We start from the raw sequence: 26,248 nt of genomic DNA, 5'->3' as shown, positions 1-26,248 counted from the left end.
TAATTACAAAATCTTTAGCCTATTTTGTGTGTTTGATTTTGTATTAGGTGAAGTGAGCAGACTGTTTTCTCCATATGCCCGCTCGAATGTCAAACCGGTTGGAATTTTGAGAAGGCCGACCCCACCCAAGTCCATGAAGAAACCCACTTACACTCATAATTTTTTTTGTTTGAATGGACAGCGTGACTGTGAAGTACCTAAGATCAGTCACCGAGCCGAACTTGAGCAGGCAGGGCTGGGAGAGCGGAAGATTGTTTTCCTTGGTAAGCTTCGTCAGTAAGCTAACTTGTCTAGGGCAGTGTTTCTCAACCCTGGTCCTGGAAGCACCCCTGCTCTGCACAATTTGGTAACTCTTCCCCTGCATGTCCCCTGAAAGGACATGTTAATGAGCTGATTAGTTGGATCAGGTGTGTTGGGAGCAGAGAAACCACCAAAATGTGAAGAGCAGGGGTGCCATCTATAACCCAAATTATATTTTTGTCATTTATGTGTTATGGATTTTCTTTGTAATATATAGATCATTAAAACCTGAAAGAAGGCCTAAGTAATGGAAGCTGATGCTCAGCTGATGGTGGAACTAACTGGTGCAATGTCATATTGTGTGGTGGACGTTTTGTATTCTACATATGATCTTTAAACTATATGATGTGTTAGCTTGCCCAGATAACACTGGTAGAGAGAGATTTAATGATTTAATGATTTAAATATTTAATGATTAGTGACTATGCTGAATTTGACAGCATATTCACTTTGGGCTGTAGTTTTTTGTAGTAGCCAAGTGGATTGGATAAATAATGAAACTTATGTAATTACGTAAAACAGGTGCATGCTTGATAAAGAATATTTGAGTATCATAAGTACTAAAATACACCTATTTTTATTCAAGTGCAGAAGTATTGTAATTTGCCGTGGTTCATTTAGTTGTCTTAAGACACCTACACAATGCGTAATCAGTAAGTACTATTTGTTGTCTCATGCAAATCAAAACTTTGTGCACAAATACATTGTTTACTATAGCTGTGGGTAACCCTTAATTAGGCTAAAAGTAATTCACTATTAACTACTAAGCTAATTACTTCAATTAACTAGATGTTGTTGATGTGAGTAATGGGTTGTTGTGGTAAAATCATTTGTATTGTTTTTCTAACTAACAAAATTTTTTTGACAGATAAATACTGCACTGCAAGTGAATTTGAAGCACAACTTCAGAAGGAGTTTCCAAAGTTGAAAGAGGGAGGAGGTTTTGAGTTGCTGAGACCCTATGGCGCTACAAGGAGCAAGAATTTGGAGATCATTCCCTGTCCAGCAGAGGGATACACTCCAAAATATCTTGAGGCTTATGGAATTCAAATGGAAACCATCTATGTTAGACCTCTTCAGAGAGATCTCAGCATGGATAAGGTAAATTTGAAATGAATCAGCATTTAAAGGCTGTGGTAATTGTCAAAGCACATTTTGCTGCACAATTATATGTGAAGAGTTATGGGGACTCGAGTCACATGACTTGGACTCGAGTCAGACTCGAGTCATTAATATTAAGACTTTTGACTTGACTTGAAAAAATATTCAGAGACTTAGACTTGACTTGGACTTTTACACCAATAACTTGGGACTTGAATTGGACTTGAACCTGTTTACTTGCAAAGACTTGATTTTTTTTTACCCCAAATCTAAATTTTAAAACGCATATTAATATTTATAAAGTGCGCCCCATTAATTTCATTTCCGTCCTTCTGACGCAGACCAGTCCTCTGCTTTTCCACACTCTGTACGTGTGTGTGCATGAGCTGCAGCACAACCACCGCTGAGAAATCGGATGTGTGGCGTGAGAGCGTGTGAAGACGGTCAAATGCGTGTGTCTCACGCTCAATGCGTGAGAGTTGGCAACCCTGGGTTCTGTATCTGAATTCGGGGAAGAAAGCCTCTCTCTGTCACCATCATAATATCCAGTTCTATCTCAGCATGGATTGTGTATTTGAAGACATCTACGTCGAGAAAAAAATATATTGACAAAAGTGGAGCGAGTTTTCAGCTATGGGGACATTATTCATCGTGCACAAATGACATACAGACTTTTGGCCAGCAAATGCAATGCAGAATAGTTTACTGAAATGTCTAAAGTTGCAGATTCCTGTTAATTGTTCAGTTCTTATATTTGTTTGTCTTGTGTCACTCACACATGTTCTCCAAGAAACCAGATAAGAGAAGAGAGGGAAAATGCTGTTATGGTTCTTTGTATTGTACTGTGAAAATATCAGCACTTTTTATTTGAACATGGAGTTCTACTTATGACTTTTTCATAGAATATTTATTTCTGGAAAATTGTAGTTTAAAGTATGAATATTTTTGCAGCTAAGTTTAACAAATTGAACTGTGCAATAAAGAGGTGTAATTTTAATTTTTTTTATACTTCGTGTTTGCACATGTTTTATCAAGATTTGAGGAGAATACAGATTTAAAAAAGAACGCATGTCTATTATTTACATTTAAAATATACCTGCAACATTGGTAAAAAAAAAAAAAAAGACTCGAAAGGACTTGAAATTCCAAGTTTCAGACTTGGGACTTGACTTGACTATTGCCTGTCTTGACTCGAGACTTGACTTGACTTGAGTGTCTTTGCTTGAGACTTGACTCGGGACTTGAGGTATAAAGACTTGGACTTACTTGAGACTTGCAAAACACTGACTTGGTCCCACCTCTGGTTATTTCAATTTAGTTTTCATTTAGAAGAGTAATGTATTTACTTGTATTGTTTAACTTACATTTTGTTTGTTAATTTGGGAGAAAAGATAAAGATGTGAAGCAGGAGGTGGACCTCACTGCCAATGTTTCTATTGAATTGTTTTGTATTGTTTTATTGTTATTCCTGCTTTGAAATAAATAAAATTATATTTTTAAAAAAAAGAAGAGTAATGTAATTACATAAATAATCAAATCATATGGAATTGTCTTTTTGTGCTTGTGATGATTGTTTAGCTCAACAAATCATTTCAAATAATTCAGTAATATGACTTTAATGTGTCTTGTTTTTCAATACTTTTAGAGTATGTTTACAGCAGCACATGGAACTCGGATGACTATACAGTGCATTTACTGCAGTGAAGTGTTCTGCCATGCTGAAATACAGGACCATGTAGACAAGTGCAACTTGCCTGGAACGGAGACCATTGCGATGGAGTACATTACTTATGGTATTTATGGTAACCAATGTCCCCACCGCCATGACATCTGCCCGGAGCTCCCTCCTTGTCCTTGGGTCAAGCCTGGCCTTGGCACGGGAGGAAACTTTGAAAGGCCTTGGAAGGTTAACAGTAGTTCCATAAGCCTTTCACTTCCAGATGATGCTCCCAATGGTAGAAACAGACAGGCCCAACTCCTTGGAAAGGGTTTTGTACCTTCTAGTCTTTCCCATGTTGAGCATGTATGAGTGCTGTTCACTTGTTTGGGGAGGAGCTTTTATAGTCAGAATAGGTGGGAAAAAACAGATAATTAATCCAATCCAAGCATACACAGTATTTTGTTGTCCAGAATAGATTAACACACAAAACACTTAATACCTTTCAAATGTGGTTCTGCATAATCATTAAACATTATTTCAGAGGCAGGAGCGCTGTGAAGACTCATGGTTAGGACTTAAAAATGAGAAGTATCTGGAGTTTTGCTTATTGCGTGCATGTGTGTATGAATAATAATTTCACTTCAAATTTGTATTTTCTTAGATTGGAAGCTTGAACCAGAGTTGAATCTTGCTGCTTATAAGTTTCGGAGAAACCTACTTCAGGAAGCTGAAGAGCAACCTGAGCTAGTGGCAAGGATCGATTTCACCAGAGATACTCAAGACAGAGAAAGAGAAATACTGACATTTTATAAAAGGCATGAAATTTGCTGGGCCCGTCCATTTTCAGTCATCCTCAGGGGTATGTACAGTCTGTTTTTTCACTTTTTTTATTAAGGTGTCTCTGGAAGAAAATCTGTATCAGTTCACTGTATCTCTTAAACTATTTTTCCTTTAGTTTAGCAACTGTGAGTTTGTGATAGTATGAAAGCCTAGCCAGTTTCTTGTGGCTTCTCTTTTTAAACTGTAGTCATGGGATCTGTTGTCTGTGGTTGTCCAGCAACATGCATTTAAATAAATTTTGATTAACTCTCTGGTTTGTGCACATGCAAGCATAATTGACTATAAGTGTTTTAATTTCTTTTGCTCCCTTAGGTGATTCAGCCATTGGAGATGGTGTTGTACGTCATTTCCTGTCTTTTGTGATGTCCAGAGTTCAATTTGGGTTTGACCTAAATCTTGGTGAGTGTTGAAGTGTTTTGGTTTTTTTTTTTTTGGTTTTAGTTTTTTCCTTTTAATACAACCCCAATTCCAAAAATACACTGTGTAAAATGTAAAAAAAATGGAATGCAATCATTTGCAAATCTCATAGACCCATATTTTATTCACAATATAACAGAACACATATCAGGTGTTGAAAGTGAGGCATTTTACCATTTTATATTTTAAAAAATGCATTAACTCATTTAAATTTATCTCGGTGGTAGAATGTGCATTAGGTAATGGTGACTAATTAAGACGCAACATAAAGATTTGTGGTGCAACCAGATTTAGTAAAAGGATAGTTTAAAACTAAGTAGTGTATACTATTAACTTAAGAAAGAACGTATGCAAACTCATTGCAATCTAGTACAGAGGTCTCCAGTTTGGCCCATGCATGTGATATGAACCAAGGATTGATTGAGAGTTATTTATTTGCAAAAGACTACAATTTCTATGCAGTTTTCATTTTCAGATGTTTGTTTTTGATAAATCAGACTCATGATTTTATTTTTTTAGACGGTTGTGGCAGAACGCTGTTTTTTATTGGACAAGAAGATCACCTGGTGCCATCCACATCACGGATCCTGCTGGACAGCGATCTATTTCGTGCTGTTGGCCGCATGATTGGGCACTCTTTCATACATGGAGGACCCTTGATCACAGGACTAAGTCGCTCAATGTTCAGGCTGATGACTGGGGAGCAGGATGAACCAGTGATTGTGGAATTAGATGACTGTCCTGATACTGACATTGTGGAAATTGTGTCTGTTGTGAGTGTGATAAGTCTTGTTAGAATGGTAATTGTCCACTGTTGGCACTTAGAATTTGTACACTGTCCTGTTAGGCTTAAATCAGATATGTTTTATCTGATTGATCATAGCTTCAGGGTCCTGGAAAACTGACTGAAGCTGAGCGTAGGCAAGTGAATGAAGTGTATAGATGATCCTGGACAAAACAATTTGGCCAGCACCTGATAGTGATGAAGACATGGACTACCAACTTGAAGATTCTTGCAAAGTGACTGGCTTCTTCCGCCAATACATTGAACATGGTAGGTCACTTGGATTCACTGCAGAAATCTTTAAATAAAGTTTCTTATTCCTCAGTACATTTTCATGTATTTTAACAGGCACATCAGAGGAGTTGAAGAAGCTGGTCCAGTTTTGGGTGGGCTGGACTTCGCTTCCGCAGCATCTGTATGTGGAGGTCTCAACAAGCGTCCCAATGCCAACTGCATATACATGTAGAGAGACAATCAAGCTCCCTGTACATTACAGAGCCTTTGAGGACTTCCGGAAGGACCTCCAAGCTGCTGTTTCAACCATTGAATATGGATTTGGTTTGATTTAAGTTTTTTCCACTGCTCAAAAAAGGTTCACCAGATAAAATATAGTTAAGTTTTAGATTTAAAGTTACTTTTAGTGTTTGTTTTTCAGTGCTAATGTAGTACCATGGGGGACCGCCATTATTTACATTTACTTACATTATTAGTTTCTTGTTAATGTTCTCATAAACAAGAGATTTTCATTAACATCAGATGTTAGCTGAGCCTATATGAAGTCTTATGCTGTTGCATGCTGTATTTTAAAGATTTTACAGTTAATGGTGGTTTTTTTTTTTTACCGTTAATGTTAAATTGCATTTTAAACCCTAGTTTGCGTGTGGGGGGGGGGGGTGTTTGCGCACACCCCAAAAATATTTGTTCAGGAATGTTTTGTAAGTGCATAATTTTATTGTTCAAGTGTATTCTTTTATTCAGCAATACATTGAATAAACAAATTTGTATTTGGAGTTGAATTTTTGTTGGCTAACAAAGTATGCAGTGAAACAGACTAAGGTGTGTAATTATAGAACTACAAAGTGAGAGCTATATGGAAAATTAAGCCGACATAATGAACAGTTAGTGTAGTTACAAGGTAGGTATATTTCCCTGTACTTGGAAAACCCACTGACTGAAAAAAGAATAGGAGCAAGTTTCACTTTTTTTTATATAAGTTGTGACGGGTAGGGTGAGCAAAAATCAATGAAGCGATCACGCCAAGTCTCAGGGAAAAAGGATGGTTTAATATGTAAAGTGTGCAAACCAAAACCCGTGAACTGATCCGAATTAAGGATATAATAACCAGCGGTCAACTGGTACAAAGACAAGACATGTATAGACGAACAAACGACCCTCAGGTGAGACGGATCGCGGGCTCCGCCCACCTGAGGGACGAACACAACACCACACCCACAGGACAAGCTGCTGCTGTAGACGGGGGCGACCAGTAGGGGCCCGCCGTACCGTGACATAAGTACACTTACTACTGGTTCAACAGAAAGATTGACAACTACAGAATTATAAAACATTTTCAGACATTTTCAAAATTGTAAAACATTTCAGCTTGCTGCACACCAAGCAAGCTAGTCCCAATATAGGCCTCACTTAGTCAACGTAGTAATTGATTAATTTGGTTTACTGTGTTGCAATATGTGGCTACTGCATCTGAAAAGGGAACATGGGGATTTGGCAAAGATTCCACTTCTTCTGCTGTAAGTTCACGTGGTAGCTGGACTGTTGGAACTTCAATTCCCTCTTCCGTATGTCTTGTTGGGCCATCCCAGTCAATTCCGTAATTTTCATCCACCTATCATTACAATTCCCAAAAATATTATACTTTACATAATGATAAAGAAAGATTAACTTTGAAAACATGAGTATTATTTAGAGCTGCACAATTTTCAGTGAAAAATTACACTGCTAATTATTCTTGCAATATAGACAATATTAATACATTTCAAAATTTAGACAATTAAAATTAAGTAATTTTCACCAGAAATCAGTTATCCAACATGTCATGAATAATGCACTCGGTGTATCCAGTGGAGTAAAATTAACATTGTTGGGCAGATATCTGCCTTTTCTTTTGTATCAAGCAAATACATTTTACATTGCATGAGACATTGTACATCCTGCAATGTGACTACTGTGCATATTCACACTGCAATAATGCTGAAATGATATAATGTGCAGCCCTAATATTATCTAATACTGTTTAAATGTACTCATATTTAAAGTAGCAGTGGGGAACTCAGTGCTGGATTTGCGCATGTTTAGTGTGTTACAGCGTGGAATTCACCAAACTGTGTTGGTTCCCCATCCCTGATTGAAAGATTTCTCATTTGCATCATTTGAGTATTTACCTGAATATGTTCATTCATTTGTGTTCTGTGTCCCATCCAAAGCTGAATAGGAGACTGATTGCCTTCTGTTCTGAGCCCGTGGTGGTTCCACGCATTCTTGAAGAAGGCTAGGTGCCTTTGCAGGTGAGGAAGGAAACTCCAGTGGAGGGCAAAGATGTGGATGTCAGAGTCAGGATTGAGTTGTTCCTCTATCTCTAGATTGTAAAAGATGTGATAGAACATGTCCAGGACATGCTCATATACATCTCTCCAGAGCCTTTCAATTCTGAAACAAAAACAAGTAATGACTCTTAAATAACCAGCTGACAAACTGGAGGGCACATCCATGCATAGTTTTAACAGTTTACCTAATTTATCACAACATAAAACTAGAAAGCCAATTTGCATGGTCTTAGTGTTTAACTAAAAATGTTATAAGAGGGCAAATAAATCTTCAAGGCTGTGTGCATACCACTCAAAACTTAGTTTGACGTCCTGGACCAATGGTTCACAGTGCCAGTCCTGAGGGAATTTCACAAAGCAGGGTTTCTCTTCTTAGCCAGATAACTTAAAGCCCCTGGGTCAGTCACACACTCATTAGAATATTAGACCACACCATTCTCACAGAGAGATTTGAGGAGTGTCCTTCATATTTTGCGTTGAGCTTTCTATTTAAACTTCCCAGAACCACACCCAAAAAGTATTGTACAAAAGAAGTCAATATTGCAAAATCTGTTCCCAGGGGCTTTATGCTTAAAGCCAAGCCTATACATTTGGACAAGAGCTTAGAGGTTTTCAACATTAAGCTTAAGATCTCCTTAGGGGATCCAATGCTCAATAAATTTTTTTCTTACTGCTAAACACCTGCTACTGAATATTAACAATATTCATGTGCTGTTTTATGTTAAACAGATAAGATGTGATTAGACATAGGGGTATTTAAGTGTACACTAGTTATAAGTTGTAAACATACCTCTGATTGTGTACACTTCTCCCTGTGATGTGGGAATTTCTGCCCTCTCCTCTGTTTGCCACCATGAACTCAGCTACACCAATGTTCTCACCTCCTTTGTCTGAGCGCACACGAGACGGTAAGCCATATTCATTGACAGCGGCAATGAAGTAGTTAAGCACAGTGCATGCCTGGTTGTTGGTTGAAGCTGAAAGATAAACTATCAGCCGGGTGAAACCATCGATGCCGCCGTGAAGTACTATCCTCCATCTGAATGAAGATTATATGTAAATAACCAAATTAGTGTATTTTTAAAAATGGTAAATAAAAGATTTCTTGAATAAATATATTTATCCGAGTACCTGATAAGTTTATGATTGCCATCAATATGCCACATGGCATTGGGGCAGGGCACAGTGTACTGCCGACGCCTTACCACAGGTGCTGAAAGGGCCCTTATTCGTGACCCTTCAGGGTCCACTCTTCGAAGAGAGCATCGTACTCTTGAGGCTGAAACACAAGAGTAGTTGATGCATATGTTCTTAATTAGGTTAATTTGTAATGAATATTATATTATTTATTGTGTTTTTTTACATTTTTGTTTTATTGGATTTCTGTGAAGCTGCTTTGCAACTACAACAGTTGTAAAAATTTTGATTGATCAATGGATTCGTTTTTTCCAAGTCAGGAGTAAAACATGTATACAATGCACAGTGCCCGATTTAAATGATTTAATTACATATGCATCTTATGTACAATTATGTATAAGCTGTTCTTTTAATATTTACTCTGGACTCGAAGCCCTCTTGACCTTAGATGGCCATGAAGCATTCTGTATCCTGAGTTAGGGTACAATCTCTGGATTTCTTCAACAGTGTGGTCAAGGTCTGCATCACTGATGTCGGAGTAAAAGTCAGACACTCTAAAGATAAAATAAAATGTGGAAACATTTACTACCATTGGACTTTGTTATTGTCTCGAAACCTGCCCTGCACATTTTTATGTGCACACCTGATTCAACTAATCAGCTCATTAGCAAACCCTTTCAGAGTAGTACTGGAAGTGTTAAAGCAGGGAATTTACTAAAATTGTCAAGGCTTTGCGCTTCCAGTAGCAGGGTTGGGAAACACTGAGCTAATATATCAAGCAGACAAATTACAGACACTTAACATTTTGAGTCGATTCTCATACAGTAGAATAGCTTAACTGCTTTGGTGGTAGTTGTATTAGCTATGGTGAAAAGCAATTTAGCGTGCAAACATAAATAAACCACGTGTAGTTCTATTAGTTTTAGGTTAGTAGGATATTAAATTTATTCTTCCTTACCTCAATCCAAACTCTTCCATCCTTCGCCTTACTGTTCTCTCTGAAACGTCGAAGAGTCCCGCAATTTTCTGAGCTGTCATTCCGTATCGCGTGCAAGTCATCATGGCCTCTTCGTCAACGTCCAACCTAGGCCGACCTCGCACTGGGCGGTTTTCCATGGCCCCCAATCCAGACCTTAAGCGTTCTACCACTTCACGTAGATTCCGCCATACAACAGTATTTACCTGCATGTTTGTGAAAGCTTCGATATCGCCAAGCCTGTCTAAGATAACTTCACACCTAAGTAATATATAATCTTCGTCCTGGCAATTCGCCAACCTCACAATCTCATTTGCCGTTTCTAGTAAAACGTCAGTCATGTTGCCGTGTGCTGCCCTCTCTGGATTTCGCGGGAGGTTCTGTAGTTGTAGCTCCGCCTACTGTTCATTTACATGTATTTGCATGCTGGTGAAGTTGAAAACGAAAATGAAAAGTGGAAAAAGAAAATGAAAAGTGGAAAATGAAAAAGAAAATCACCAGCAGGTAGCGCCAATCCTCCTTTTTAATTTTAATTTTATATTTGTCACATATGACCCGTGCTCGAGTGAAAAATTAAATTGCAAATTAAGTGATTTCATTTTATTTTTAATTTTGTCATAATATTTTCACACATGTATGGAAAAAGAAATGGCAAAACGGTATTTTCATTTTCATTTTAGTGTTTTCATTTTAGTTTTATTATTGGCAGGAAATACCTCCCATAGTGTGTTCACTCGTGTTGTTAGTCGAATGTGTTTCACGCGGTGCTTCTTAGACTAGGTATATATAGCGTGTGTGGTTGTATCATCCTGTGCTCGTCTTTGTTAGAGTCTCACATTCGTGAAGTGTGTTACATGTGCACTCTCTGTGCAATTCATGTAAATAAACGCCTTGTCATTCAGACTGCACCTCAGCGTTACACTATGTAAAAGGCAGGTGTTGTCAATATGACTTTCAATATGCAGGATGAGGCCATTATTTTTAATCTGAAAAAGCACAAACCAATAAACAAAGTGTTAAATACAATCTTTAAAAAAGGGAGTGGAGAAAAAAAAAAAATATATATATATATATATATATATATATATATATATATCAGGATTTTTATATAAATTTCTTTTAGTGTTTTGAGATTTTTGAAAGATCTGATCTGCTAATAAATTCACATTATTCTCAAAAACATATCTGGAGAGAAAAATATGCCAAGAACCAATCCAATTAATGTCACTGTTGTGTGCCTGCACTGTTGTGCAGATTTTTTAGTATTTGATGAAAGTTTTAAATGGTGCTAAGTGCAAGGAGTTAACAACGCCTTGACTTAAGCCTTGATGTAGTAATTATCATAACATACCTACATGTTAAATACAATTTAACAAACCTTTAACAATAATATGCCTTTTCAAGGTCACCATTCGGCTTGCTCCAACAATATAATCTGCCAGTGGATAGATGTCTCCCAGATCAGTTAAATGCACAAGCTTTGTCTCTCTGGTTGGTGATAGTTATTTCAAAGGCTCTGTAATGGTCAGTGTACCATCCGCATAGCATTCTCACAATATGGAGCAATTCATTTTTAATGACACATGTGCACAATCTCAGCAAAGTCTGGCATGCCGCTAGTTGACCCCTGAGCAACTATCATGCCAGTGCTGTACTGTATGTCATTCACAGATGCATTCTTAGTCAGATCGACTTCGGTTATATCGGGGTATGTTGATGTTATAGCCAAAGCAATATTTGGATTCAAAAGATCCACTGGAAATGAGGACACGCTAGGTACATCAAGAGGTTTTACCATAGGAGGGCGAGTTAAGGTGAAATGCTATCATGAATTGGTGCCTTGAAGCTAGAGTCAGTGGAATGTAAATATTGTTTGAACTGGTGATTAGCTGTCAGCTGAATCATGACTTTTACTAATGAAAGGGAGTGTTTGATACTCTAGATCAACTAATTATCAAGCAGTTTTCTGAAACTACTCTAAGGTGCATCTCATGAACCTTCAATTGGCAAGCATATATAGACTACTGGAAGCAAAACACAGTTCTATAATTTCTAACAATGGAAGATCCACAAAGAAATGAGCAGGCTCAACAGCCAGAAGTAAGAAGAGCAGTAGGAGTGCATGGAAGGGGAGTAAGGAGGCATAGAGGGAGAGGTAGAAGAGGCCATGGACATAGGCATGTTGCAGATGAAATAAGGGCCACACTTATAGACCATGTTGTCAATCATGGCCTAACAATGGCTGAAGCTGGACGAAGGGTGCAGCCAAATGTTGGGAGATCAACCGTGTCCTCAATAATCCAAACTTTTCGTAGAGAGAACAGGTGGGTAATCCAAATAACTCTATACTGTAATACTTTTATGTTTACAGTACACACTAACACTTCATATTACAATTTTACATATTTTCTAAAAGTATACTCAACTCGGTCTTGTTTTGCCTTACTACTTGTGTACCACACAGGTCTACAGGGCTACCTCACAGGGGTGGCAGAGGTCCCCTTTTTACACCTCAGCAGGAGGATGCCATCTGTGAAATGGTCATAGCTAATAATGCTATTAGACTTCGGTAGATCCAGAGTGCAATTATAGACAACCATGACATCTTTGAAAACATACAGTCAGTAAGCATCTCAACTATTGACAGAGTGCTTAGAAGAAATCAGATGAGAATGAAACAGTTGTATTGTGTACCATTTGAAAGGAATGGTGACAGAGTGAAGCAGCTTCGCTATCAGTATGTGCAGGTAAATCATCTACGTGCATACAGTAACTACCCATTTCAGTAAATAGTTCCTTGTGTAATGATAAAGTACAGTAAATTTGACTAATGTACATTTGTTGTGATCTTCAGTGAATTCTGTTACTGTAAGATAATAACTTTGTGTTATTTGTTTTTGTATCTTCTGAAATGTAGAGTATAATGGAGCTGGAATCAAGTGAGCAAACTCATCGATTCATATACGTGGATGAGGCTGGCTTCAACCTGACAAAAGGCAGAAGACGTGGTCGAAATATTATTGGACACAGAGCCACCGTTGATGTACCTGGCCAACGAGGAGGGAACATCACTATGTGTGCAGCCATTGCAGAATTAGGTGTGCTAACTCATATTCCCACTTTAGGGCCATACAACACACAGCATCTCGTCACATTCATAGATACACTCTACAGGGATCTCATCCCAGATGGTGATATGGCTCTAAATGACCATGAAAAGGCTCCAGATTTACCTGTAACAAATTGTGGTAATTTGGGACAATGTGAGATTCCATCATTCAAACATCATCAGGCAATGGTTTGCAACCCACAACAGGGTGCTGATGCTATTTCTCCCACCCTGTTCCCCATTCCTGAACCCAATTGAGGAGTTCTTCTCCGCATGGAGGTGAAAGGTTTACGATCGGCAGCCTCATACTCGGATGGCTCTGCTGGCTGCTATGGATGCAGCATGTGATGACATCACAGCAGAAGCTTGCAGAGGCTGGATTAGACATTCCAAAAGATTATTTCCACGCTGCATTGCAAGCGAAGATATCTATTGTGATGTGGATGAGAATATGTGGCCCAACAGACAAGAACGTCAGGAGGTATAGAAAACAGCACTGTGATTTACACTGTACAATGCTGCTTGTTTCCTAGGTTTAAATTTCTGAACATTTTATTCTTTGTGCAAAGTAATGTTTTTCCAGACTTGTCTTGTTTGTTTATTTTTTGATGATATGATCCATCAATAAATTTCTTTACAAAGAATGCATCAATGGATTTCTGTCCATTTTCTTACAATCATGCTCACATAAACAGTAATGTGTAATTTTATACTGCTAAAATTGACATACTTTATAAAGTATGTTCAATCCGTCATCAAAAGAACAACATTGAGAAAATCCTTATAGAGTAAACATGATTACAGGACTAATCTTGCAATGCAGCGTGGAAAGAATCTTTTGGAATGTCTAATCCAGCCTCTGCAAGCTTCTGCTGTGATGTCATCACATGCTGCATCCATGGCAGCCAGCAGAGACATCAGAGTATGAGGCTGCCGATCGTAAACCTTCCACAACCATGCAGAGAAGAACTCCTCAATTGGGTTCAGGAATGTCAGCTATATATATATATCAGTAGCGAAACGTGACCAGAATGTGTATACATTCTATATAGTTTTCATTGGCTTAGCACCTGTACAATGTAATCTAATTTGCAATGTAAAAAACAATGGCGACATCTAGTGGACAAACGTCTCTGACAATATCTCTGAAAATATCCCACAAGTGGAATTATTTGAAAATGGAAGTATTAAGGAACAACACCAATTCAGCCATGAAGTGGCAGCCCATGTAAAATTTCAGTGTTGGGTCACTGAGTACTGAAGCACATAGTACATAAAAGTCAGCAACAAAATTGATTAACTGGAACAGTGATTGCGACATTTTGAATGGGCAAACATTTCAGCAGAGAAACTCCATGTTAATGAATTTAGAAGGGGATGTCATAAAAGCTGTAGGTGTAATGTGTGGGTGTTCTAATACTTTTGTTGAAATATAGTCAAATCAAATCAAATATATTTGTATAGAGTGTTCATTGCATTCCATTACAGCACTAATAGAACATTACACCCAGCAAGTGGTTATTACATTATGCTAAATGTATATTGTACATATAACATTCTGCATTAATGCCATGCAGTAACATAAATCAATATTTTAAATATTTGTCATTAAATATTGGTTAACAAATTTACACAACTGGCAGTTATAGTAAACAGTTTAACCATGATGTTGCAGTGGCACCTGTGATACTAAATCAATACACATGGTCACCAAAGGTTTAATACCAGTTGTAGTTTGAAATATGTGTTTGGTCTTGCTGAAAAGGAACAGAGGAAAGCTTTGTGGGAGCCAATTAACTGCTTGTTCATATTTTGTTATATTTTTGTTTGACCACAAGGGGGAGCAGGAGGACTTTAAAACCAACCAGGAAGTGTGCAGGGTTCATTATAGGTCACAATCTTGATCACAGCTACAGGGGTTTTGTTGTTTTAATGGGACGTCTGTCACTGAACAGTTTGCCTGGACAAAATAAATGGACAAGTCCAACATTTACAAACAGTATGGACATGTGATTCTGCACTCTTGCCAAACGAGTTCAGATTCAGCCATAGCCAAACACACTCATTGTAGCAACTCACCTGGATGTTATTTAGCTTTGTTGGAAAGCCACTATATTGTGGTTAAAATTAGGTGGTTCTTTCCATGCCGAGGCAATAGCTCTCGAAAGCCACGACTGTGATCACTTAAGAAAGCTGTGAAAAAACTGATTGCATAACACCCTTTGTGATATTTTTTAAGGGTGCTACAAGCATACACACCTTTGTAAATTACTTATATACCTCATAAATGGTAGTCGGTTTGTTATGGAAAAAAGGCTATGTAAACATCTTGGTGCAGGGACCATGTACAGTCACTAAAACAAAGCTGGGAGCATAAATAGAACAATAAAAGCAAAATTAAACTTGAATGGTGTGGCTTGATGTCGAATCAATTAATAGTCTGTAGGAATTTTAACTGTGCCACATAAGATTGTGCCTAATAGAGAATAACAAACAATTTTAGATTCCTTTTTATGAGTATATCTAAACTACATCTAAACTAAATAACATTAAATAATTTCAAGCAAACATGCATGCTCAAACATGCATGCAAACAAATATCCCAGTCATTTAGTTAGAACATAGTTACTTAAGAGTGTATGAATTCAAAATGCCAGTAAAATACGCCAAAACTTATAAGCTAATACAGGCTAATAATCTACAACATCCATTTCTCAACTTCAGTCTTTTCAACAACATTAACGTATGCTAGGTTAACAAGTTCTTCCTCATACAAAACTGCCACCCACTTGCACTTGAAAGCATTGTTAACACCTCACTTGCCATAATTTGTGAATGTACAAGCAAGGAGCAACTGCAGCCCTGTCAGACAGCTTGGGAGACCAGCCAGTGGAAGGAATGGCTGTCAGTACCCTAGCTCCTCCATTGATGATAGGGGTCCTTCCCCTGGCTGGAATGATGACATGTTTGTTGTCTCTAGACTCCTCTTGCAAAGTTACTTCCTCTAGGCTAGATTATTATTCAGTGTCTGTTTTGGGGCAAAAGTTCTAAGAATCTCTGAAATGTTGCCTTCTTGTAGATGAGTATTGATGAAGGTCAGAGAGGAAGGTGCCGAAGGGGCTGCAGCTGTGGAAAGTCCAGATAAGATTAGTTCTTAACATTTTTGGCTAATTGTCCTTCCTAAGCTCGTGACTTCAGCATTACTGAAAGAAACTGTTTAGTGGAGATTTTCACTTCTTGCTGCAGGATCCTATAGGGGACCAGAGACGGTCAGTGAGTCAACTGGATGCACTTCCTGTGATTGTAGCCTGTAGGCCCTCCTTCTGCCGAGTATACCTATGGAGGGGTACTGTTTCCCTCATCCATATAGTTAACCATTTAATCTGAATTTACGGAGGGAGGCATACTATATTCTTCCTCCACATCATCATCCTCATACTGCGGAGGGGTTTGCTCTATGACTCTGGTGTAGTGTTCCACTGCTGCTTTCTTTTATTTTTAAATTTGTTTTATTGATGAGTTCGTACAGCATACAAATAGATACAGAGAACAAAAACAATGGTTCCCTGTTTTTTATTTTAACCCCAACGTCCTCACACATCAACACACACATCCACACTCACATGCAGAAAAAAAAATAGAATTGAAGGCAGGTTTGGAGATTTCCACAGTAGTGAAATGCAGCGTATTGTTGCGAAGGCCAAATAAACGAAAAACAGTCACTTTTATTCGCTGAAAACTGAACAATTAGCACTTGGCACAAAAAACACTTATGACACACAACAAGGCGAGACTCAGCAAAGACAAGCAACATTCACAGCACACACACGCTGTAACAGGCATGGGACACAGACATGAGGGAACTCGGAGTGACAGCTACGAGAGGGGGGCATGGTCATACGTGACACACGCATATATACAGGTGCATCTTGATGAATTAGAATATCATCAAAAAGTTCATTTATTTCATTAATTCAATACAAACCGTGAAATGCATATTTTTTATTCATGACAAACAATTTAATTCTATTGATGTTGATGATTATGGCTTACCATAATGAAAAACCAAAATCATTATCTCCTAAAATTTGAATATTACTGTGACACATAGATAGGTCAGAATTCAAGATACCCTTGAAGGAGACTACTACTAAACTACAGGGATCAACTCGAGGACTACACTTCATTGAATATTAGCTGTTTCATGTCTATTCTTGAGTTCAAGCTTACACTTTCCCTTCAGCGTCTGTATTTCCTCCTTTTTCATCAGTGACATGTTAACTCCTGACATAACCCTGCATCCTGATAAGCCACATCGAACAGGTAATCTGTCAGGGTTTCCTCATTAGAAACATGGGTCGCTGTCCATCTGGCCTTGATCTTCTTTAATCCTTCCCATTTCTCCAATTGTATTCCAACTGACCAATTGCATGATCATTGTGGTGCATTGGTATTCTGGCTTTCTGCCAGAACAGCTTCACTTCCATAATGATTGTTACTGCCACCTTATATTTGGTTCTAGTGGACTTGAGGTTATGAACATAAAGTGGAAGAACATCGCAGATGGAGGGTAACTCCAAATCAGACAGAGCTTGTGCAGAGCAGATAAACTTCAGTTTTACTGCGCACTGTAGTTGACATGACTGTTAAGCAAAAAAACAAATGTATACCATTTGGCCATTGTCGCAAAGTTGAGTGACAATTGAGTAAGACATTTTACATTATTGCATCAATAAATTGCATAATATTGATTGTCATATCAACTTATCTTGATAAAAATGATACTTTCCTACAGTAGTAAAAGCAATCAATCAATCAAATTTTATTTATATAGCGCTTTTTACAACAATTGTTGTCACAAAGCAGCTTTACAAGTGTCTGAGTCCTAGTCCCCAGTGAGCAAGCCAAAGGCGACAGTGGCAAGGAAAAACTCCCTAAGGGCATGAGGAAGAAACCTTGAGAGGAACCAAGACTCAGGGGGGAACCCATCATCCTCTGGCCGACACCGGTCACCATGACAACAACAACAATTTAGACAGAAGAAATAAAGAGAAGGAAAAGATGTAATGTCCATCTTGGTGTAGGCATATCCGGTTAGGCAGGAAGTGGCCGGCCCAGGATGGATCGCTTGTCTCTTCTCATCTCATTGTGCCTCGAGCAGGCGGGCCGCCATGTGGAGAAAATAACACGGGAAATTAGCTCTGTATGAGGAGATATATAGGACAGATGAAATGATAAACATTTCTGGAGTGTGGCAGCAACTCTGGCATTAAGTTAAATTATTACAGCCTAGCTAAAAAAGGCAGAACCAGAAGGTAACATAGGCTTGGGGGCACTCTGAGACAATGGCATCCATCCACTGCACTGTCAACAAACTTGAGTGACGACGAGCAGTGACAGGATGACAGCACCAGCGCCCCAGTCTACCATAGATAGATAGATAGATAGATAGATAGATAGATAGATAGATAGATAGATAGATAGATAGATAGATAGATAGATAGATAGATAGATAGATAGATAGATAGATAGATAGATAGATTGATTGATTGAACTTTATTAATCCCAGAGGGAAAGTCAGTTATTGCAGCAGCCCAGTTACAAAGAGAGCAAGAACAATATCAGAATAACAATATAACAATATATAAAAAATATAATATAACAGTATGAGTAGTAGTAATAGAAATCTAAATTACACAAGATTGATGTGCAAGGTAGTGGCATGGGTATTATGCAGTAAGTACTAGTGTTTAACTGAACGCAGTGACTGAGCTCAGTAACATCAGAATATTAACAGTGTTAATATTGATAAGGACAAAGTGACAGTGCATTGATGATAGGGATAATGTCATAAAGACCAGCTAGTGCAATTGAGCAGGACCTGGTTAGACATTACTGTGCAGTAACGACCGGCACAGTGGAGAGCTGTTGTACAGCGTGATCGCAGTTGGAATGAATGATCTCCTGTACCGATCTTTGTTGCAGCGGAGCTGGATGAGTCTGTTGCTAAAGGTGCTCCTCTTTCTGACCAGTAGCTCATGGAGAGGGTGTGATGTATTGTCCAATATAGAAGTGAAATCATCTATGAACCCCTGGATCTGTACCTTTATCTAAGGGGGGATATTAATTATCAAATGCTAAATTAAATAAGTGGGTTTTCAATCTAGACTTAAAGATTGTGACTGTGTCCCGGACACATTTTGGAAGGATGTTCCAAAGCTGGGGGGCCTTACAAGAAAAGGCTCTTCCCCCTGCTGTTACCTTATTAATTTTTGGAACTAATAAAAGACCAGCACCCTGTGATCTTAGTGGACGTGGGGGTTCATAATAGGAAATAAGTTCCTGAAGGTACTCAGGAGCAAGCCCGTGCAATGCTTTATAAGTTAATAAAAGAATTTTAAAATCAATACGGAATTTAACTGGGAGCCAATGCAGAGCTGATAGGACTGGTCTAATATGCTGGTATAATATCAGAACTTTGGCTGTGGCATTTTGAACTATTTGAAATTTATTTAAATTCCTATTTAAACATCCTGACAGTAGTGAGTTACAGTAGTAAGAGATGGTTTATGAATGCAGTGGTAGAGGATATGAGAGTGGCTGGTGTGTCAGTGGAGGACACTCAGGACAGGGCCAGATGGAGGAGTTTGATCTGCTGTGGCGACCCCTAAATGGGAATTGCTGAAAGAAGAAGAAGAAGAATCTGGAGCTAACAAAGGCGTGCACCAATTTTTCTGCATCATCCTGTGATAATGGGACTTAATCCAAGATGGCGCCAGTGTGTTTCTTGGCCGCTCGTCGCACCCGTATTTTTACTTTATATCTTATTCTATTTATTGTATCTATTTTACATTTTTCCTTCTCCACCATCTCTTATGACCAGGAGTCGCTTCTAAAAATACGGTCCACTGTAATGGAGGTGGACAATCTAAAATCCGGTAGAAACCTTCCTTTTAACCTGCGGTGTTATCTGCCTGCCGGGATTTGCCGCTGCAATAACAATGGAAGGAGGCGTCGTAGAAAACGCGGCAAGCGGGGAGGAGTCCAGGTGAGGACTAGGAGATCTTCCAGAAACTTCGCTGCGGTCAACATCAACAGCACGCTCCTGGACATGAATTCCGGAGGTGGCCGTTTCATCTCGCGGCGATCCCCGGAGTTTAGATACACCGACCTCCTTCAGCTTGTTCCTGCCGGCACGCCCACTCCTCGTCGGCTTCCAGCGAGAGTGCATGTCCGCAACGGTGGAATCAATCCTCAAATCCTACGTCCACTGAAGTTTCAGCCCCAGGTACAAAGTGGAAAACTCATCTCAGCTAAGATGGCTCTTATTAATGCCCGATCGCTCACAAACAAGACTTTCACTCTAAATGACTTTATAACGTCACGAAATTTGGACTTCCTGTTTGTAACTGAAACTTGGCTCACACCTGGGGACTCTGCCCCCCTTTCTGAACTGACCCCTACCGATTTTTCATTCTTTAATACCCCTCGGGAGGGTCGAAGAGGTGGGGGTCTGGCGTGCTTTTTTAAAAGTCATTTTAATTGCCGGTTAATGACAGTAGAAAAGTTTACTAGTTTTGAGGTTCAGTTGTTTAAACTGGTTTTACCAACACCACTGCTCTGTGCTCTTGTGTACCGACCTCCTAAACATAACACTAATTTTATACAAGAATTTTCAGATTTTCTATCTTTTATTGTTCCTAGTGCTGACTCTCTTTTAATTCTTGGTGATTTTAATATTCATCTTTGCTGCCCTTCAAAACTAATGGCCACAGAATTCCAAAATATAGTAGACTCTTTTAATCTCATTCAGTCAGTTAAAAATCCCACTCATCAACAGGGCCATGTTCTCGACCTGGTGTTGTCCTCTGGTTTTTCAGTTTATAATGTGGAGATTCAGGATATCTGTCTCTCAGATCATAGACCTGTCTTGTTTGAGTCAGTATTATTGTCTACACCATCTACACAACATTTAAGCAGCTCTTATACCCGCACTATGAATGCTGCTACTGCTCAACTGTTCTCAGACGCTTACGTGGAATCTCCCTTTTGCAATATTACTGACCTCTCCTTACAAAGCACAAATCTGGAAGGCCTATTAAATTTCTTTAATTCCACTTGCACTGACATCTTGAACTCTATTGCTCCATTTAGAGTTAAAAGACCCAATGCTAAAACCCAACCTTGGCTTAATTCTGAAACACGCTCTCTTAGGCAGGAGTGCAGGAAAGCTGAGCGCAAGTGGAAGAAAGATAAACTCCAGATCTCTTATGAAATATTAAAAGCTTCATTGGTAAAGTTTCAGCTCTCTGTAAAAATGTCTAGAGCCAAATACTTTTCAGATTTGATCTCTAGTCACTCTCATAATCCTAAAGTTCTTTTTAATACAATCAATACAATTTTATGTCCAAATGAGAATAGCCATATCGAAGATTCTCCTGAATTGTGTGGAAAATTTCTCCGCTTTTTTGTTGGTAAAATTGAGTCCATCAGATCATCCATCTGCACAGTAGGATTCGAGTCAGCTGAGCTCATGGCCTGTTCTACTTTTTTGACTCAGTTTGATTCTGTGTCTCTGTCCTCTCTAACGGATACTGTAACTCATATGAAGCCTACAAATTGCTCATTGGATATTATTCCATCACGCCTTCTTAAGAATGTTTGGGACACTGTTGGCCCCAGTGTTCTCTCCATTATCAATTGCAGTCTCATAAATGGGCATGTCCCCTTGTGTTTTAAACATGCCATAGTTCACCCTCTCATCAAGAAGTCGAACTTAGATCCAACCACCCTCTCTAACTATAGACCCATTTCCAAATTGCCATTTTTATCTAAAGTTTTAGAGAAGGTAGTCTACCTTCAGCTGTCATCACATTTAGCTGAAAACAATATTTTGGACAAATTCCAGTCGGGTTTTAGGGCCTATCACAGTACAAATGATTTATTACTGTCTCTTGATTCTAATCACTGTGTCATTTTAGTAATGCTGGACCTCACTGCTGCATTTGATACAGTCGATCATCACATTCTTTTAAAGCGTCTTAATACCTTCGCTGGGATACAGGGGAAAGCTCTAGATTGGTTTTCCTCTTATCTGAAAGACAGATCTTACAGGGTACAGCTGCGTAAATGGTCTTCATCACATGCTACTGCCACCTACGGCCTTCCACAGGGCTCAATCCTGGGTCCTGTACTTTTTTCAATATATCTGGCCCCCCTAGGAAAAATTTTTCAGAAATTTGGAATTTCGTACCACTGCTATGCAGATGATACACAGCTTTATCTTCCCCTTAAACCAGGGGATAATCATTCCTTGTATAGGCTATCTGAATGCATGAAGGAAGTCAGGCAGTGGTTTACTAATACCTTCCTTCAGCTTAATGAAGGAAAGTCCGAGGCGGTCATATTTGGTCCGATTTCAAGCTTCCAAACTATTAGTGAGGATTTGAAGCATCTTTTTCCCAATACATCGTATGATGCGAAAAATTTAGGTTTTATCTTTGACCATGCTCTAAAATTTGATAAACAAATAAACTCAGTTGTAAAGAGCAGTTTTTATCAGTTAAGACACATCACCAAGCTGAAATCTATTTTATCATTTAAGGACCTTGAGATAGTCATACACTCTTTCATCACTTCACGCCTCGATTATTGTAACTCTCTATGTATGGGAGTCTGTCAGTCTTCTTTGGCCCGTTTGCAGCTTGTCCAAAATGCTGCTGCCAGATTACTCACAGGTACAACAAAAACGGGAACATATTACACCTGTCCTGGCCTCGCTACATTGGCTTTCCATTAAATATAGGGTACATTTTAAAGTTTTGCTCTTTGTTTTTAAAGCCCTCCATGGCATGGCACCGGTGTATTTAAGCGACGCGTTGCTCCCTTACCAGCCCCAAAGGTCACTTCGGTCTACTGGTAAATCATTATTGAATGTTCCACAGTCTCGTCTGAAACAAAAAGGGGACCGGGCCTTTTCTGTTGCTGCTCCCAGACTGTGGAATTCGTTACCCCTGGATATTAGGTGTATAACAGGAATAAGCGAATTCAAAGCCCACCTTAAAACCTACATTTTTTCTCTGGCCTATAATGTTGACTAACCCAATAATGTTTTATTTTTTCTATTCTTTTTACTATTCAATCTCTATTAATTTGTTTAAACCGTATTGTATTTTGTTTGTATTTTATCTGCTAAATCTGCTGTACAGCACTTTGGTCCGCTGTGGTTTTAAATGTGCTTTATAAATAAATTGAATTGAATTGAATTGAATAATGCATTTCTTGGCAATGTTGCAGAGATGTAAAAAAGCTATCCTAGTAGTATTATCTATGTATTGTCACGTTGAGGACCCCGGCCCCTCCCTTTTGGGCGTGTGTTTACGTAGTCTACGTGCATCGTCTGCGTCTGTGGATATTTCAGGGTGATAGTTATGTCGTGTGATAATCCGTCTCACCTGTGAATCGTCTCGTAATCACCTGCGGTTAACGTGGTTTGTCTATTTAATGTGCGCTCGCGCAGTGTCCTGTGATCGTCGTTGTCTAAAGTCTACACGTTGAGTGTTTGTGTATGTTTCTCGTGCGCTATTGCGCAACTTCAGTGGCGATTAAAAGTGACGTCTGTCCTAAAAACCGAGGATTCTGTGTCTCGTCCTTGGCTGCGCCCGAACGTCACAGAACGACGAGCCTACCAGAGACACCCATCATGCCGGGCTACAAAAGTAAGCCCAAGAAGGGCAAGAAGCCTAACAAGCGGCATCCCCGCTCTTCGTCTTCTTCCCCACGCCGCGGGGTTTCGCCAACACTGGCGCAGCTCAGGGAGGACCCGGAGTGCGCGTACCTGCTGTGCGCAGCTCGGGAGACCTCCATACCCGAGCTGGCGGAGGAGTATCGCCAGACGGCTGCACGGGTGTGGCGGGAGAGACATCCCTCGCCTGCCCGTGAGCTCTCGCCTATACGGGTCAGGCGAGACAGGGACGTCACCAGAGGGCGAGCTCGGGGAGGACCCTCCCTGCAGTGAGGAGGAGGGAACACCCCCGCACCGCGATGCCGCGCCAACGCCAGGACAGCTGGAACGAGACCCGCAGTGCGCCGCCCTGCTAAGGATGGCTCGGGAAACCTCCAGCCCCGAGTGGGCGGTGGTGTTCCGCCAGGAGGCAGTGAGGGGCTGGCTGGACAGACACATGCCTTCCCTCCACGCCCTCTCGTCTCAGAGGGTAGAAGCCTGCACCGTCAGCGCTACCGCGTCAACCCCGGAGGAGGAGTTCGGTGAGGGGGATTCCCCTGGCGAGGGGGAGGAGCAGGAAGAGGTGGAAGCCGCCTACCCTCCGTCGTTCGATGACGCGTCCACCGTGGACTACGGTGGAGAGGGAACGGACTACCCTCCGTCGTTCGACGACGCGTCCACCGTGGACTACGGTGGAGAGGGAGTGGACTACCCCCCCTCGCTCGACGACGCGTCCACCGTGGACTACGGTGAAGAGGGAGCGGACTACCCCCCGTCGCTCGACGACGCGTCCACCGTAGACTACGGGGAGGAGGAGGAGGAGGAGTCCGAGGAAGAGGACTATCCCCCTCCGCCCGTAGGTCCCTCTTCCGTCATAGAGGGCGGGGAGGAAGACGACCGTCCCCTGTCCATGTACTCAGGCGTCTCTGAGTACACGGACAGCGAACTGTGCTCGGAGGAGGAGGACGGTCCACCCTCCTCTGAGTGTTCTGCGGGGACTGTGAAGGGGAGATGGACCCCGTCCGCGGATCGCTCAGGAGGAGAGAGCATGGACTGCGGGGTGGCAGCCCGGAGCAGCCCATGGAATGGAGCCGTGGCAGCGAGACGGAGGAAATGGAAGTGGACATCCCAGAGGGCCAGCCGAGGGGAGAGTCCGTCCGCCGCGCTGCACGGGGCGCGTACGACCGCCGCGCCGCACCGGGCGCGTCAGCCCGCCGCGCCGCACCGGGCGCGTCAGCCCGCCGCGCTGCACCCGGTGGAGGGAACGCAGCGAAAGCAGGAGGAGGACTGCCCAATGCAGCACCAGCAGCGCCGGATCTCTCTCCTCTACTCGCGCTCCTCCTGGCGCGAAGCCTGGTGCTCCATGTTTGTCAGTCCCAATGTTTGTGAGTTTTCCCGTCTGTGTGTCAAATCCCCTTTTCCCGTTTATTCCTCTGTGTGTGAGCGTGCGTGAGCGTTTGTGTGTTTGTGAATGTGCCGTTGAATGTGTTTAACGTCTTTTCCCCCGTCTTCCCAGGGAGGGTGTGCTAGGCGATTCGTGATGGACGCTTCGCCAAGGGCAGTCACCTCCCAGACGCAGGACTGAGCGCATCGGATCTGCCCATCGTCGTGGGTTCGGGGCACTCGGTCCTGTTGGCACCCCAGGACGGGTAGTGCCCTTGGAGGGGGCGTCTGTCACGTTGAGGACCCCGCCCCCTCCCTTTTGGGCGTGTGTTTACGTAGTCTACGTGCATCGTCTGCGTCTGGATATTTCGTGGTGATAGCTATGTCGTGTGATAATCCGTCTCACCTGTGAATCGTCTCGTAATCACCTGGGGTTAACGTGGTTTGTCTATTTAATGTGCGCTCGCGCAGTGTCCTGTGCTCGTCGTTGTCTAAAGTCTACACGTTGAGTGTTTGTGTATGTTTCTCGTGTGCTATTGCGCAACTTCAGTGGCGATTAAAAGTGACGTCTGTCCTAAAAACCGAGGATTCTGTGTCTCGTCCTTGGCTGCGCCCGAACGTCACATGTATATATCAAACGATAGGTTGGAGTCGAGTAGGACGCCTAGGTTTTTGGCTTCTGTGCCAGATGTAATGGGGTAATCTGCGAGATTAAGCATTAGATCTGGAATTTTCTGTCTTGAGGCCTTAGGGCCCAGGAGGAGAACTTCTTTTTTGTCCTCATGAAGTTGGAGGAAGTTTAGAGACATCCAGAATTTAATATCTCTTACACAGGCCTACATTTTCCCTATGCAGCGTGTTTATTTAATCTAATCTAAAAAGGACCACTCAAAATAGTGTCACATTAATCACTTATGAAATTATTAATGTGACATTGTTAATTTATGTCATCGTCGTCAAAATTTGTTCTCATTCATCTAGTCTTTTTGGTCATATTTTTTGCACTCAGTTAAATTAAAGTTGATCCAATTTGGCAGACAGTCATTAATTTTAGTTTAGCTTTAACTTAGCCAATTCAAGTCCAATGTAACGCAGCACGTGCTGCGGAGTGAGGAGGCGGACACAAACGCTGAGGAGAGCGAGATTTAATAAAGGGAATTCCAAACTCGAGGTCAAATAAGAAGGCGGAGGTCAGATCAGAGAGGGACTCCGAACATGAAACATGGAGAGACATGACTGAACGATCACTTTGAA

At 40.7% G+C, this 26,248-nt stretch overlaps 2 protein-coding genes and 1 long non-coding RNA gene across 3 annotated transcripts; 2 read left to right on the top strand and 1 right to left on the bottom strand.

Moving 5' to 3' along the window:
* Positions 1-310: 310 nt before the first annotated feature.
* On the top strand, positions 311-2,437 carry LOC143476136 (uncharacterized). The gene is made up of 3 exons (XR_013121231.1): positions 311-953; positions 1,169-1,401; positions 1,743-2,437. It is a non-coding gene; the product is annotated as an uncharacterized LOC143476136 (long non-coding RNA).
* A 1,299-nt stretch (positions 2,438-3,736) lies between these two features.
* LOC143476135 (uncharacterized) lies at positions 3,737-5,843 on the top strand. Its single transcript, XM_076974136.1, has 5 exons — positions 3,737-3,920; positions 4,214-4,300; positions 4,838-5,091; positions 5,202-5,372; positions 5,451-5,843. The coding sequence occupies exons 2-4, from the start codon at positions 4,264-4,266 to the stop codon at positions 5,262-5,264; spliced, it is 354 nt and encodes a 117-aa protein (XP_076830251.1). The 5' UTR covers positions 3,737-3,920; positions 4,214-4,263; the 3' UTR covers positions 5,265-5,372; positions 5,451-5,843.
* Positions 5,844-6,464: 621 nt separating this feature from the next.
* On the bottom strand, positions 6,465-10,263 carry LOC143476134 (uncharacterized). Its single transcript, XM_076974135.1, has 6 exons — positions 9,762-10,263; positions 9,224-9,357; positions 8,798-8,945; positions 8,457-8,705; positions 7,505-7,769; positions 6,465-6,948 (listed from the first exon to the last, which is right to left on the bottom strand). The coding sequence occupies exons 1-6, from the start codon at positions 10,118-10,120 to the stop codon at positions 6,751-6,753; spliced, it is 1,353 nt and encodes a 450-aa protein (XP_076830250.1). The 5' UTR covers positions 10,121-10,263; the 3' UTR covers positions 6,465-6,750.
* Positions 10,264-26,248: the final 15,985 nt, after the last annotated feature.

This window comes from Brachyhypopomus gauderio, chromosome 15 (assembly GCF_052324685.1).
Source record: "Brachyhypopomus gauderio isolate BG-103 chromosome 15, BGAUD_0.2, whole genome shotgun sequence".
NCBI classification, from domain to species: domain Eukaryota; kingdom Metazoa; phylum Chordata; class Actinopteri; order Gymnotiformes; family Hypopomidae; genus Brachyhypopomus; species Brachyhypopomus gauderio.
This window is presented reverse-complemented; position numbering and strand designations above follow the sequence as displayed.